This window comes from Buceros rhinoceros, unplaced genomic scaffold, assembly GCF_000710305.1.
Source record: "Buceros rhinoceros silvestris isolate BGI_N320 unplaced genomic scaffold, ASM71030v1 scaffold3544, whole genome shotgun sequence".
In the NCBI taxonomy this organism is placed as follows: domain Eukaryota; kingdom Metazoa; phylum Chordata; class Aves; order Bucerotiformes; family Bucerotidae; genus Buceros; species Buceros rhinoceros.
The window spans coordinates 11,823-27,875 of NW_010407520.1; the positions used below are offsets into that span (position 1 = coordinate 11,823).

Sequence of the window (16,053 nt, forward strand, 5' to 3'; positions counted from 1 at the left end):
TATAATTTTTACTGTGGTGTATTAGCCAATAAATACCATTATTTCAGAACTTTGATGCTCTGTCACAAAGGGGATTCCGTTGACAGGTGATCTGAATCATAGTGATCCATTAGGAAAGCAAACTTCTAACAAGCATGGCAAATCAAATAGTGATGAGTGGGAGGTGGAAAAAAAGGCTGTGTTAGAGAATTAAGGCAGGTGGAAAATAGGAGAACTAATCTGCTTTTAGAACAAAATGCCAACCTACTAGAGAAAATGACAGTGTTTTACCAATGCCTAGTTGGCAGGCAAACTATATTCGAAAGAAGGTAGAACACAAATATTTTAGTCTGTACTGGGCGAATCAGTAAACAGAAGTAACTTACCTTGTAATTTGTGAATTTTGGCTTAATTACTCTGTTTTTTGTTTTTCTTAACCTTTTCATAAAGTTCATGTCAGAACACACTGGTAACTAAATGAAAATTCAAATAATTTTTAGGTGTTACAGTAAAGTTATGGCTTGATCACTTGCTGAAGGAATAAAGTGTTTTTTATCACTGAAGTCATATGAAAAATTGTTCCCTTTTTTGATCTATGAGACTGCTAAAGCAATATTTTAAGTTGTACATACTGAGGTTTGGGTATTTTAAATGCTCATAAACATGCATTTATGTATTAACATGTATGAAGCATTGAGTATTAGTCTTAAAAAGAATTAGAATAGGCAATGCATGTTCAACAGTTTGGTTATTATGTTTTAGTATCAGTAGGTTCCTGCTGGATATGACTTTCATGTGTACAACTTGTTTTTTCTTCCTCCAGATTTGAAGAACAGAAGCATGCTTTCCACTGAGACTTACACTACCATTCGTGATACAGAATGTCTCTAAGTGAGAAGAATAGTGTGGTTTTTGCATATGAATCTTCAGTGCACAGTACCAATGTACTTCTCAGTCTCGATGATCAGAGAAAGCAAGATATTCTTTGTGATGTTACTGTTTTAGTGGAAGATCAGCGATTTCGGGCTCACAAAGCTGTGCTTGCAGCTTGCAGCAGTTACTTCCTTTCAAGAATTGTGGGCCAGGTGGATGCTGATCTTATCATCACTTTACCAGAAGAGGTAAGTGTTACTCCCTTCTCTGTTGTACCTGCTAGTGCTTCTAACCTGTTTTGTTCAGTTCTGTCTTACAATAGGCTGGTGCTTAACTGAGAAGTTAGGGCAAGGGATTTAAGAACTGAAGGGAAAGAATTTCTAAGTTGTGAAGCTGCCATTGGCTGAGGTAAAGGCTGGACAGATCAGAGTGTATATCACAGGCTGAAGATAAGTGAATGCTGTTTTGAGGAATGTATAGGGAGATCTTTTAAATGAAGTATATATTGCTTTGCAACGTGCAAAATTGTAAAAGTATGTAAGTTTGTCAAAAACCAGGCCTTAAATGGAAAAGAGGTATTGCAGAACTAGTCCTCCTATATGGAAAGAGAATAGTTTTGGAGTAATAAATAAATAAATACAGTCTAAAATGGTGACACCTTTAATTCAGTGTCATTAAGATTTGATTTTGTATGCTTGAGTAATAGAACTGTGCTTATATTCTTGTTTGCTGCTTACTGTTGCTTATAATTTTCTTCTGCTCACTTCCCCATCCTTTTTACACACTGATCATTAGAAGGCTGGTTATTTTTTTTTCTGCTGTGTTTTGTTACTTTGAAGACTGAGGAGAAGTGTTGCAATTACTTGCTATCATTTACCCCTAAAGTACATATTCTTAAATCACATTGAATTTAAAGATATTTAGTGGCAATGAGCCAGAACCTGGTATCCGCAGGAAAGAAAATTTATCATAATGTATCTGGAGCATCCAAGACACTTAAAGATTCCAGCTGGTATTAAGTTACAAAAGACATGTGGCAAGCGACTGGATTTTTATCTGTGTTTGTAGATGAAAAGCAAAGATACTCCAAGTGCTCTGATTGTAGTAGTAATCTGAGGAGTTGGTTGTTAAATAATCAGTGGCTTTCTGGGAAATGGGCAATAACATGCAAACTGTTGGCAACTCTACTACAATCATTAATCTTGGAAAAAAGGTGTGGATCAATGAATATTTATCATGACATTGAGTTGAGTGTTAACCTACAGATGATGTATTCAGAAAGCCTGCACTTCAGTAAAGTAGCTACCTCACTACCTTTGTATTACATGCGGAGATAAGCACAAGGATTCTCTGTTACCAGAACCTTTCTGATTTTATAGAAGACCGAAAGGGATCAGGTGGTCTCTTTAAAGACCTTCAGTGGTCTTTGCTATTCTCTATTGATCAACAGTTTTGTTACAAAATTATGTTACAGCATAATACCACTATTTCACTTTTACTCAAACTTCTTACTGTGTCTGTGTGTTCATTTCTTATACTTCTTTTCCTAGTGGCCTAATGTGTCTGAGATTAAAAGCAAGCAATGATGGGAGCTGATGTGGAAGGGAAGTAGGATGCTAGGGTACACAAAGCCATGATTTGAAGTAAAAGAACAAAATTAGTGGCATGTAAAGCTTTTTATGTTGAAGTGACAATTTTGCTTTGGAATGATGATAAAAACAGGGTATTGGAAGAATAAGAAGTGTACATCAGAGTTGGAGTGGGGAAAAATAAGCTCTGGTGCAAAGCAACTGTTTTCCACTGAACCCATGAAATAAACCTGAATTAGAAGGGACCAGAGTTTGTAAAGAAAATTATCCTGATATTTACTACAGTGTGGACTTTAAGAGGGCTCTTAATGTAATTTAGTATTGCTTATTAGTATTCAGTAAGAATTGAATCTACTGAAGCAACAAGCAATACTACTAACAGTGAATCTCATCTTTGAATCATTTGATCCGATGACTAACTTGGTAAAAGCATCTTAAGACTCAGCAACTTGAGCTTCTCCTCTGGGAACTGCTAAATGTTTTGAAATGAGTCAGTTTAGGAAGCTTTGGATTTAAGAGAAGGGCACATGCTGATCACATGGTTGACGTGATTTTTTTTTTTTATTTTTTTAACCTTTTTAAAGTATTTAAGTATTTGCAAAGTATTTGAAGTATATGCAAAGTATTTGAAGTTTAAAATGAAGGACACCAGTCCTCAATCTGAGATAACATAATAGTTTTGGAATTAAAGTACTTCATACATTATAGTATAAAGACTTAACTACTGACATCTTGGTGTAGGTTCTGTGTTGGTTTTCTACAAATGATTTTACTGAGTTAGAATTTCAGCCCAAATATAAATGAAATAAGTCTACGGCAAGAATTGCTTTTCTACATAAGTCAGATGAAGAGGTTTTTCTAGCATTCTATCTTGGTTGAGGATAGCCAACTAAAAATGTGTAAGAGAAAGCAAAAGGAGTACAGTGTTTTTTCCCCTCTTGATCCTTCCAGTTTTTAGCAGTAAGTGTTTCTACCTTATATAGAAGAACATACAGTTTTTGTCTTTGTCTTGTTCAGGTTAATCTATGAATGTCACTTCTTCGTAAGCCAAATTTAATTTATTCACTATAAAAGTTTGAAGACTTTTTGCCGCTTATGGATAAACTTTTATACTACCCCATGTTATTAAGGACTAATTAATGTGACGATGTAGTCAATAGTCTTCTCTCCAGAGCATATTTCAAACACTATTTTAAGAATTCTTTAGGTCATAAAAGTTTACAGATAGTTTAGCTTTGCTGAACTGTCTCTGTGCGGATCTCTTCAGTTTCCTTTCATGTTTTGTTTTTGATGTTCTTTTAAAAAAAAATCAACACACTAAACCACCACTGAAAACTCAGACAAAACACTCTCAACTGATTGCTGAAGTAAATTGCTTGTATAGTTAATTATCTTGCTGGCAGAAGAATTCAGTATAGTTAATGCATTAATATAGCACTTTATTCAGCATAAAGTCCTGTTCGTTTCAATAAAGAAGGGGAGCAGAATGTGGGCTTGAGTTTGAGCAGTAATAATGGACGTACTGCTTTATCCTTCACTTGCAAAGAAAGACTAAAGGAAGTGTCATGCAATTTGTAATGTGATGATGTGTTTACAGCTTTCTGCCTGATTCACAGAATCACAGGATTATTTTGGTTAGAAGAGACCTTTAAAATGGAGTCCCAACAGTTCACCATGCACTGCCAGGTCACCACTAAATCATGTCTCTCAGCACCACATCCACACATCTCTTAAATACTTCAACGGGTGGGGACTCCACCATTTCCCTGGGCAGCCTCTTCCAATGCTTTACCATCCTTGCTTTAAAGAAATTTTTCTTAATACCCAACATAAATCTGCCCTAGAGCAACTTGGGGCTGCTTCTTCTCATTCTATCACTTGTTTCATGGAAGAAGATACTGACCTCCACCTTGTTACAACCTCCTTTGATGTAGTTGTAGAGAGTGATGAGATTACCAGTCTCCTTTCTTGCTGACTAAGCAACCCCAGTTCCCTCAGCCACTCAATGCTGCAGCCTTCTTGGCCACCTGGGCACACTGCTGGCTCATATTCAATCGGCTGTCAACCAACACCCCCAGGTCCTTTTTCACTGGGCATCTTTCCAGCTTCTCTTTCCTGCCTGTAACATTGCAGGAGGTTGTTGTGACCCAAGTGCAGGACCTGGCACCTGGCCTTATTGAACCTCATACCACTGGCCTCAGTCCGCTGATCCAGCCTGTCCAGATCCCTCTGTAGAGCCTCCCTACCTTCAAGCAGATCAACACTCCCACCCAACTTGGTGTCCTCTGCAAACTTACTGGATGCACTCGATCCCCTCCTCCAGATGATTGATAAAGATGTTAGAGAACAGGCCCCAATACTGAGCCCTGGGGGACACCACTTATGATCAGCCACCAACTGGATTTGACTCCATTCACCACCACTTTCTGGGCCTGGCCATCCAGCCGGTTTTTAATCCAGCAGAGTACACTCATCCAAGCCATATGCCAGCCAGGAAAATACCGTGGGAAACAGTGACAAAGGCTTTACTGATGTCTAGGTAGACAATATCCCCAGTTACTTAGTGATTTTTTTCATACGTAAAAGATGATCTTGTTCAGTTTGTAACAATACAGGTTTTGTTATTTGAGTCCAATCTCTGGATTCCCTGTTAGGCATCTGTTTTGTCATAAAAACTGAGATGATAGTGATGGAAGTGTTCTATTAAAACTACCTACTCCAAAGAGGCTCTAAGCAGAATAGTAGTTTTTGGTGTACAGTTTTTGGGTGCAATTCTCCTAATCTGTGGGAAGACAGAAGGAGTAGATGTCTCTAGTGATAATTGTGTGTGGTCAAATTCCAGGTTTTTTCAAACTTTTTTTATATCAGTGATGCATAAGACTGAACAAATTAAACTCATTGCTCTTTAAAGGAACATTTAAATATTATCAGCATTTTGATCTTATTCTAGAGTAATTATTGTACAACTTGGGTTTGAAAGATAAAAAATTGGAATCTAGTTACTGATTATCAGTGTACAGCAATGTTTTTTCACATGTTAATGCTGTGTTGTTAGAACATTTTATTAAGAGATTGATCACAGTGAAAAAGATAATTGCCACAAAATATAAAATTGTATCAGAAGATTTGTATCAGAATGAGTTTGGCCAAGTTTTCTGCTTGGAACAAATATGCTCCTTTTATCTTGTACTCTGTCCCACTGGCATAGTTTGCTCTCAGGTAAATTGGGTTCAATGTGTTTCTCTATTTAAACCTCTATTGGCCATACTAATATTTTCTTTTTTTTTCCTTTTTAAATAGGTAACCCTTAAAGGATTTAGTCCTTTGCTTCAGTTTGCATACACAGCTAAACTTATTTTAAACAAAGACAATGTGTCTGAAGTTTGCAAATGTGCTGAATTTTTGGGTGTACACAACATTGAAGAGTCTTGCTTTCAGTTTCTCAAATTCAAATTTTTGGACTTCAAATTGGATCAGCAGGCATGTCCTAGGAAGAAGTGTTGTACACAGCGTTGTCAGAAAACAAACCCTAAAATTGGCAATGTGGATAATGGAGACCTAGAAATAGATGATGAAGCAGAAGAACTTCTGGAAAAGGAATACATTCAGACTCCTGACACAAAGCTCTGTAAAGATGAAGAAAATGCTAAATCATCGCCTGCTCGCCAAGACAATGCCAATCAAGCATGTGATCCCTTACATTTAGAAAGGGATAGTGTTTCCAGCTTATCTTCCCAATGCCCAAAGTACAGAAAATTCCAGAAGGCTTTTGGAAATGACAAAGTTCATACTTCAGAGTCCACTTCCAGTATTAAAGAGATTCAGATGCCACCAATTGCTGCTTTTCTTGAGAAGGAAATACCGGATAATGAGGGCATACAAAAAGCTCAGGAGTGTGTACCTATGCAGCTGGTCTCAAAATGTGATGAGACTCAAGTAAAAACGGAAGAAGGGGAAGAAGGCATTGAGAAAAAGGAAGGGTCAAAGACAGAATCTGTGACTCAGAACATGTTGTGCCCCATGGAGAAAATGGATCTTGCTGCTTTCCCCCAAAACTCTGCTGCACCTCATGGACTCAATTCCGTGTCTTTTTTACATACTTGTGAGCAATATGCTAACTTGAATTTTAGTAGTATGCAAAACAAAACTGTATCAGGTACTGGGGTTGGGAGTGATAAAATTGAAAGTCAAGAAAACACACCTTCAAAGGGTGATTTGTGCTCTAGGGAAGCCACTGACATTACATCAGCTGGTGATCGAAGCAGTGTGGAGAGAGAGGTAGCAGAACATCTAGCAAAAGGGTTCTGGAGTGATATTTACAGCACAGAAGCTTGTCAGATACATTTACCACCTGCAGTTCCAAAAGAGTGCCTGGAGCCAGTATATTCGGGAAAAAAATTAGAGTGTCCTTGGCTGGGTATCAGGATCAGTGAAAGCCCTGAACCTTGCTCTCAACGAACTTTCACAACATTGAATTCTGTCAACTGCCCCTTTATAAGCAACCTTAGTACTGAAGGATGCTCCAACAGCTCTGAAATAAGCAGTGGAGATTATGTTCAAGGACAGCAACAAGAACAGTGTCCCTACAATTATGTGATAAGTTTGGGAGAGGATTCAGAAACTGACACTGAGGGAGACAGCGAATCCTGTTCAGCAAGAGAACAAGAGTGTGAGGTAAGAACATATTGGTGTATGCTTTGCTTCCTGGTCTCTTAAGGCCCTATTCAGAAACTAATTCTGAGTCCCTTGGGTTGCCTTTTTTTTTCCTTGGTGGTTGCTTGCCTTAAAAATCTGGGAAATAAAACTTTAAATAACCATTCAAAGTTTATATGGAAGATTACTGTTAATTCAGGGAGACTTAAAGTATTTTTTGGAAGGATAGTGAAGCAGTAGATGCTTAGATTGTAGATCTCTTTAGATAGTTTTCTGGGGCAACTTTTACAGAAAAGGTTGTGACCCTTAAACCAAAGCACATGGGTTCTTTTTTTTTTTTGTCTGCTTCAGTTAAACTTAAAACTCTAAACTGTTTGTAACCTGTCTTTCATAGAAGCTTAACAGTTTTCTTGGTTTTATTGCAAGTTGTAGGGAGAAGGTGGGAGAGAAATGGTACTTCAGTTTTACCGTGAAATGAAAATTAAGTTTTCCAGCTGACTGCTGTAATAGTATCCCCTTCTCTAAAACTGAGGTTATATTTGTACTTCCAACAGCAGAATTATTTGGCACTTCTTTATGCCATTGCTCTGGTAGTGTTTTATGCAGATGCTGTACATAAGTAGTCTAATCCCAAAGATTTTACTGTATACCTACCATGATTTCTGTCACAGTTCTTAGAATTGTACAACTGCAGTATGACTTTGATTATGATGGAACTTTTAATGTAATGAAAATTCAGTTGTTCTTAAAGCACTAGTTCTACTCTTTTCAAGATGCAGGGTCTTACTGACACTTAAAATAAGTGGAAGCTACCATCAATATAGCAAGTCGACAGGCCAAACAAAAAGGCCAGAATTGGCTAAATACATTAGTCATCTTTACATTACAAAGAAGTAGATGGTATCATTGCTGAGGGCAGTAGTCTGCCCCTTTTTTTTCCTGTTTGTCACCAGTGGTGGCCAAACACCGAAATGGTTTCTGTGGTCGCTTTTTAAACTAAATTCAGATCTTTGACCACAGCAAGGTAACATACTCTGCAACTTAATATACTCAAATGTAAGGATTAGAATAAAGTGTCTTTAGTTCAATACTTCATAAAACATGGCAATTATCTTTTAAAGGACTTTGTGCTCTGTGTATGTTCCAGAGGCTCCTCCTTCTGTAGCTCAGGCGTACAGGCAATAGCAAGAGCCTGGTTCTCTCTTCTTCAGCATTAAGAGATTGCAAGACAGATACTGTGACTTCTGTATTTTAAGTAAATGCCTGTTTCATATGAAATTTTCCTGCAGAAAACTATAGGTATAAAAATATATGCAGGATACAGTCTTAACAATAGCTTAGGGGAAACTTTGGACTGTATTAGTGCTTTCTGATGCCTGTTTTTTGCACCACCATAACATTTTCCTAGAGTGTATTATTAACTGTATAATAATATGCAGTAATTTGCCACACACACAGAGATTTCATTCTACTCTGAACATGCTTTTGAGGATCTAGTGTAAATGTGCAAAGCACTCTGCTATTTCACCTGTGCTTGAACTCATCTAGTTGAAACCTCTGAGTTTTATCTGTCTCACCTGGTGGCCACATTAGCTTGCTCTTGTCTCTGAGGTTAAGGAAGAAAGATGGGTTATGTGATAGAGAAGATCTGAAAATGAAAGCTTGAACTGGCTTGTTAGTGTTTGTGTATATCAGTTTCACCTTTGATTTATAACTATATCTTACATTCTAGGTAAAACTGCCATTTAATGCACAAAGGATTATCTCACTTTCCAGAAATGACTTCCAGTCTTTTCTGAAAATGCATAAGTTAACTCGTGAACAATTGGACTGTGTTCATGATATCCGAAGACGAAGTAAAAACAGAATTGCAGCACAGCGATGTCGTAAGAGAAAACTTGACTGCATACAAAATCTTGAATCTGAAATTGAAAAACTGGTATGTATTAATATTAAGTACTGTTGACTCAAGTCTTTCTCTAAACATCTTAACTGGATTTGTGGCAGTAGTTTGAGAGTGAGGTGGCTTACTGCTTTTCCCATTCAAGCTTAGAAAAATTTATGAATCTTAGATGACTTCTAGATTTTCTGTGCTTTACTCTAAAGTATGCACATTTTTCTTTCTGTTGTGGACTTGTTTCCATTCAAGTAAAAAGTGCATCACAGCATAATTTTGGTGCATGGTGTTTCTGAAGCCTATCAGCATTGAACTTAATTGTGCAGAATGATTCTCAAACCATCATCCTGCTCTACTTTTTCTCTCTCTCTCCCCTTTCTTTGTGCTTTTTGTTCTTCAGCTCGGTGGTATTGCTCATGATCAAGTTTACAGTTATGCAGTTGTTACTGTGAGTACTGTTCTTGTAGCATATCAGCTTGGGCTGGTGAACTGTTTCCTGAGTCTTGAATCTGAAAAACGAGACCCTTGCAGACAGGCAAGAGACATAGCAGAACTCAAGAAGCTGCTTACTTTTTTAGCAGTTGTATCAAGATTAAGTGAAGAATTAATGCATCCAGATTTCTCTGCAACCATCTGCTAACATAATTTCGTCTTCTTAAAAGGCAATAAAAAGATAAATATGTAACTTAAGGGTGGTGCAGATAATCTGAAGTTCTCCTGGCAATAATTAATTGTGAATGGATCTTTTCTGGTCTTTTTCTGACCCTCTCACCTCAGTTTTCTAGTTGATCGTAGCATTTGCACTAAATAGATAAGTTGTTTAGGATTACTACGCTCTTAATTCTTTATGGAGCATTTTAGACTTTGTATTTATGTACTTGGTATCTGCAGGATATGTTCTGTAGGAACATATACAGTCATATTGCACATTACTCCTTATGACTTTCGAGTGAAAAGGAAAACAAAATTAGAGCAAAGTGCCATGGGCTAGAAACTTACTTCCCTGAAGGGGTCCATGATCTTTCACTACATGCATTTCTGCCTCTGCAACAAAGGAGATGGACTTTGAAGTAAGGTCTGCAGTGCCATACAGCCCTGATGAGTTGCCAGAGCAAGTCATTCAGTGTGCTGAATCAAGAAGATACTCTGGAAGGGAGGGAAATCAGGTGATTATGTTAATAGCAGTTACGTTATTCTGACTAAAGAGAGAGTTGCATTTCTGACATAGCAGAACTTTCTGCCTGGTTTTGCTATCGTATTGTCATTTCTGTTTGTTATGCAACTTTGTCAGTGTTGTGCAATGCTTGGGGGGGAATTAGAGATTAACCTGCAAGATTAGACCTGTAGTTTGACTAAGTGACTGATAGTCTGTGTAATGTCCTTTCTTCTGTAGAACTGTACTAGATCAAACTGCATGTCTGCTCTTTGACAGATACCACTGTGCAAGGTCTAGACAATGAGCGTTGAGAATTGTGAGGTGAGGTCTGAGTTACAAATCATGCTCTAAGCACAAACATTCCAGTTAGGTTTTTTCCAACTGCACAGGTAAGTTTCTTCAGAACTTCCTGAGAAGACTTGTTTGGAGCTGTTGCACGTCTCCCAGCAACTGGTGTTACACACCATCAAACTTGTATAAGTTGTGCACTTTAAGATCTGTCTAGGCGTAATTTCCAGCTGGGTGGAAGGAAAAAAGACATCTCTGAAAGGTGTTGTGTGGTACATTCAGGTTACTTTATGCATCATGACTCCTGCCTCGTTCCTGGTCAGACATATGTCTCAGGCTTGTTAGTCTTTGATCTTCTCGTAGTATGCTCTGTACTGTGGCTTTGAGAGAGGGTAGTATGATACAGCGATAGTTTTAAAGCTTTTGACAAGTAGATAATACTCTGTACTGTAGCCTGTTGGGAAATATTATTTGTTTAAATTCCTTATCCCATCTTCCAGTAAGTCCAGCATGTTGTCTTGTATTAATTTATATTTGTCGTTGTTTACCAGGTTTTTGTTCTCTCAGATTAAAAGGTATTATTTGTGGTGTGTTTCTTGAGAAAGTCCTATGTGTGGAATAGACTAACCCTCTGCAAGAGTAGAGGCTGGAGACTGACTGGCTGGGAAGTAGCTTTGTTGGAAAGGACCTTGGGCGTCTGGGCAGGCAGCCAAATGAGCACGGGTCAGCAGTGTGTCCAGGCTGAAAACAAGGCTATTGGTGTCTTGGACTGTATTAACGGAAGTACAGCCGGCTGTTGAAGAGCAGTGGTTGTACTATACTTAGCACAAGTAAGACTGAATCTTTTGCCCAGGTTTGGCACCTCCCAGTGCCAGAAGTACACTGACAACCTGAAACAAGGTTAGGAGAAGGCAACTGGTATGGTCAGGCCTGCAGTGCTTCTCCTGTCATGAGAGGCAGAGGAAACAAGGCTTCTGCTGGAAGAAAAGGTGGCTGTGGGGAGGCCTAACAGCCACCTGCCCATATTTTGGGGGAAGTCCTCAAGATTATGTAGCCATTGAGAGTCAAAGATCTTTGGCTTCCCAGGGAGTAGTATTTCACAGCAGGAGAACAAGAGGCATTGTCATAAAATAAAACTGGATATAAGAAAACACTTTTTTCTAATGGAGACAGGCAGGCAATGGAGCAGGTTATCCAGGGAGGCTGTGCATGCTCCATCCTTGGAGGTTTTCCTGATATGTCTGAGCAAAGCCCTGAGCAGCCTGATCTTACCGAGAGCTGACTTTGTTTTGAGCAGGAGGTTGGACTACAGACCTCCTGAGGTATATTCCCACCCAAGTGATTCTGTGAAATTGTAAGTCTTATGTTAATCTCTGCTTATATTGAAGAAAAATTCAGTTCAGTACTGAATCTGTTACCTGGGAAGTTTAAGTTTGCTCATTTTTCATGATCTTCTGTACTGATAATGTAGTTTTTGGCCCCCATATAAGCCTTTGCTTATTGACCTTTCTTATGTGGTGGTGTCACTAATGTTTCATGTTTGAGAATACATGTGGACCACTCAAGGAGATGTTGCCTTGTTAGAAACAGCTCTTTCAGAACACCTGTGTATATTCACATTCCTTGTACTTTCTTACTTCAAATCTTCAGAATTAAGGGTACTTGTGAGCGGAAGCAGAGTGAAGAACAACTGACCTCAGGAAGCACTAATTCCTTGAAGATTCTTTAGCTCAGGAGTAGGATGTGTCAGTGAGTGACATAGTATAAGCTGTGATCCAAGAAATGTAACTGAGATCTTCTTGTGTATACATTACAGTAGGGAGAGGAAGTGTGTGAACTAGATAAATTCTTCACCAGAAGAATTGAGTGCTCAGTTTGATGATTGTTACAACCTTAAAATTAGCTGCCATTACTTTGCAGTATTAGTATAATGCTGCTAAAATAAAACCACAATATCCTTAAATATAATAATCTGTCAACAACTTGAGATCAGAGTGGGGAATTTACACTAGCAAAACTAGTTCTGAATGTTGAAGTTTGTGTTAAATAGCAGTCCAGATAACTTCATCAGTCTGTAATACACAGCTGAATGCCTCTGCATACCCAAAGTGTACACAGAGTGATTTGAGATTAGGAGATCTGGCAACAGCTGCTCTCAGTATGCTGACAAGTAGAAGTTTATTAGCAAAGCACTCTTTCTAATCAAAGGCAAAAAGGATGGGCTTCTCTTGCAAAGTGCCTCTTAACTTTAGTCAGTTCTTTCAAAAAACAAGTTTCAAAAGAGGTTGTAGTCTGAGTTTCTCCTGCAAAAGGGAATGAGAAGGACTGAAAATAAACTTTCTAGGAGTGAATTGATATAGCAATAGTGATAACACCTAATCCTTATGAATAAAATTTATTTCTTAAAAACTATTCAAAGCTTTGTATGTCTTCAGAACTCTGCTTCTTAATTATAAAACTCAAAATGTGTGGCATGTTTAGTTTTTATGGATTTTTTTTCCCTTTTGTTTCAACTGCTTCATTATGGTCTTGCCTGTTTCCTGTCCTTCTCTTCATTTCCTTGCCTTTTTTTTTTTTCCTGGATATTGCTTGTTTCCATCATTAGACCAGCCCCTCGCTTATTCACCATTCATCTTCAGCCAGTTGTATCAGAAGTCTAACAAAAACTCATAACATTAAAAATTAGCTTTTTTGTTTTGTTTTATTTCAACAAATGGTACTTTTTTCTATTTGATCTTCATTAGTGAATTGCCATCCCTTTTGCTGCCCTGTGTTTGAAAAATCCTTTTGCATTGTGTAGCTAGATTATAAGCTCGTCAGAGCAGGGACAGTCCTACTTCATGTCTGAGTGGTATCTGCCACTCTTAAGCACGTCTGCTGTGTAAATAAAACTCAAGCATTCAGCTGATATTCTTTTGTTCCAATAGTAAATTAGCTACCTAGTGGCACCTCTGTTACTGTCTCTTCACTCCTCTGTCACTCTACTTCAGATTCTTTAACCTCCAGTGTTCTGCTCAGTGCCTTGAAACAAAGTGGAGTACTGCGTTTCCAGTGAAAATATTTTTTGTTAAAAATTTTAGCATGTTTTATTTCTTTAATTTCCCTATATTTTCTGTTTACTTTAGAAACTCTTTTTAACTCCATTGTTTGTGCTACAGTGCGCTTGGCATTTAAGCATTGAATTTATTTTCATCTAGCAGAGTAACATCAATAGTAAAAATGGGTTATCTATTTCTCAACATTTAACTTATAAAAATCTCTGAAGACTGCTCTGCTTAATGTTTCATTGACCCAGTGGTAAAGATTTAAATGTTACCCTATAGAACTAGTGTTTCAGGAATATTTATAGTAAATGCAGCTAGGTTTCATTTATTAAATAGCTACAAAGTACTGTTTTGGCTGCCAGCATGAGTTTTGAAAAAGTTGTGTCTGAAAAATTACTTCAAATATCTGAACTGATGACTTGAGGATTTACTGCCACATTCCTTCTCTTTCAGCAGAACTGATTATTTACAGTCTTGTTTTAGCTTTGTTAGAAACATAAGAAAGTACAAGTTTTGTGTTAAAAAATGCAGACTAAAATGCTATTTTTCTTGCAGCAAAATGAGAAGGAAAACTTGCTGAAGGAAAGAAACCACATTTTGTCAACTCTGGGTGAGACAAAGCAGAATCTGACTGGACTTTGCCAGCAGGTGTGTAAGGAAGCAGCCTTGAGTCACGAGCAAATACAAATTCTTGCAAAATATTCTTCTTCGGATTGTCCACTTTCATTTTTGTTCCTGGAGAGGGAACGAACAGCTCCCTCTGACAGCGAGCCTGCGATACCAGCACGTATGGAATTAGCGGATGGTCTTTCAGGTGTTACATCTACAAGCGAGCAGAGTTCTTGTTACCAGAGTGTGAAAAGCGTGTGTGATGCAACGTACAATCAAGTACAAGAACTGCATCCAGTTTCTGTGAGTACATTAGAAAAAACTTCATTTGTGGAGCAGTGTGGACAGAGCAGTGGTATCACAGACTTCTGTCAGCAAATGACTGACAAATGCACTACAGATGAGTGAATCTATTCTCTTCCTATTGCCAGCCTCTCAACTTTGCACCTGGAAGTGAAATTGAGCATTATTGTAAAGTACCTTACTAAGCGGAAAAAAAAAAAGAAATTTTATCTTTGGAAACTACATTGACAATTACATGGTCATTATATTACTTGGCAAGCTTTGGGTTTGCTCTGTGTAGCTCTAGAGTGTTATTTGTATGTCTCAGCGTTGGAGCTTTTTCTATGTGGTGATGCCAAGGAGAGTTCAGGAACGTTGGTGGAAAGTATAAACTCTGTGCACAGATGTTTATTTGTGAGGAAGCTTTCATTCAGGTATAGAGCAGCCTTCATTCTTTCTTATGCCACAGTACCTAATGCCACTCTACATCTCAAGAAAAGCCTCCTAACAGTGTTTATGCACAGTGACTTCTATACCTGGAATTCTTACCTCTCTAAGATTTCTTTCTTCCTGGTAGAGAAACCTTAAGAAGCGTGTATAGCTCTGTAAATGTTTATTTTGTAGAATGGTTAGGATAACATGACAGCACGAGGAGATTCGCGCCAGTGTGGTCTGGAACAGCTCTTTGTTTCCTGCTGTTCCCAACCCTGTACCAGAGCCAGCTTTTATTGAATATATGCCTTTGTCTTAGCCTTCCAGTACGTAGTTAAGACAACTGGAACAGCGGAGGTGCTGCAGTGTACTACTCTCTTCTCTAAATTTTGTGGGAGGAATAACGGCAGAAGTTTGAAACTGATGCAATTCCTTGATTAGTGTGCATTGGATCCTCTGGCATCTGAATCCCGTATACTTGTTGAAATTCATTGCTGTATTGTGACTTACTGTCCTAGCACCTTCAAGCTTGCTGCTGTTTATAATAGGTTGGAATCAAAGTTGGAATGAAAGTTTAAGGACATTTTTTTTTGAGGTATTCGGGCACCACATTCTTTGACTTCAGTGCCTAATTGCCTAAGTTAATCTACAAATGTATTTGTTCTCTGATCACTGGGACCAGTAAAGATCTATTTCAGAATTTTAGCCTTCAGGATACTTTTATGGCTAAAGCTGTAGTATATTTTCAATGGCTTGTGCTACAAGTATAAACATACAGAAAGTATAATAAGGAAATGAGCAGGAGGGATTTCCTTCATTTACTCCTGCAAAGGAGAAGTTCAGCTACTGAAAATAATCCCTGTTTTTTAGATTTTTACATGGCAGTAGTTGCATATTGTACACCAATGATGCTTTGTTATTTAGATGTTATTCTCACACCAGAACTAAGTGTTGAACCTCACCACAGAAAACTTTGGTTTTGCTGGTTTACAAAACATGAAGAATCTTGTACAAGCCAGTGGAATTCTTCATTTCCTACCTCAGAATGTATATTAGCTTTTTGTGTCTTTTGTGTGCATGTAAAGTAGGCAGCAACTAAGCAAAGGACTGCTGTAAATACTGCTTTGCAGTTTTATCTTGCAGTGAGACAAAGCTTGTTCTTGGCAAGGCTCCCCCCCGGCCCCCTATAGGTAACATATATGTTACCCCTATAGGTAACATAGCATTAATAAATACATTAAGACTATTAAG

At 38.0% G+C, this 16,053-nt stretch overlaps 1 protein-coding gene across 1 annotated transcript; it reads left to right on the top strand.

Moving 5' to 3' along the window:
• The first annotated feature begins 802 nt into the window (after window positions 1–802).
• Window positions 803–14,557, top strand: BACH1 (BTB and CNC homology 1, basic leucine zipper transcription factor 1). The gene is made up of 4 exons (XM_010134485.1): window positions 803–1,100; window positions 5,742–7,115; window positions 8,827–9,033; window positions 14,035–14,557. Exons 1-4 carry the CDS (start codon window positions 861–863, stop codon window positions 14,494–14,496), a joined length of 2,283 nt encoding a protein of 760 aa, XP_010132787.1. The 5' UTR covers window positions 803–860; the 3' UTR covers window positions 14,497–14,557.
• The last annotated feature ends 1,496 nt before the right edge of the window (window positions 14,558–16,053 follow it).

Coding starts and splice junctions, on each gene's coding strand:
- BACH1 (XM_010134485.1), top strand. CDS start 861: ATGTCTCTAAGTGAGAAGAATAGTGTGGTTTTTGCATATGAATCTTCA. Junction 1,101..5,741: donor TCATCACTTTACCAGAAGAG/GTAAGTGTTACT, acceptor CTTTTTAAATAG/GTAACCCTTAAAGGATTTAG. Junction 7,116..8,826: donor CAAGAGAACAAGAGTGTGAG/GTAAGAACATAT, acceptor CTTACATTCTAG/GTAAAACTGCCATTTAATGC.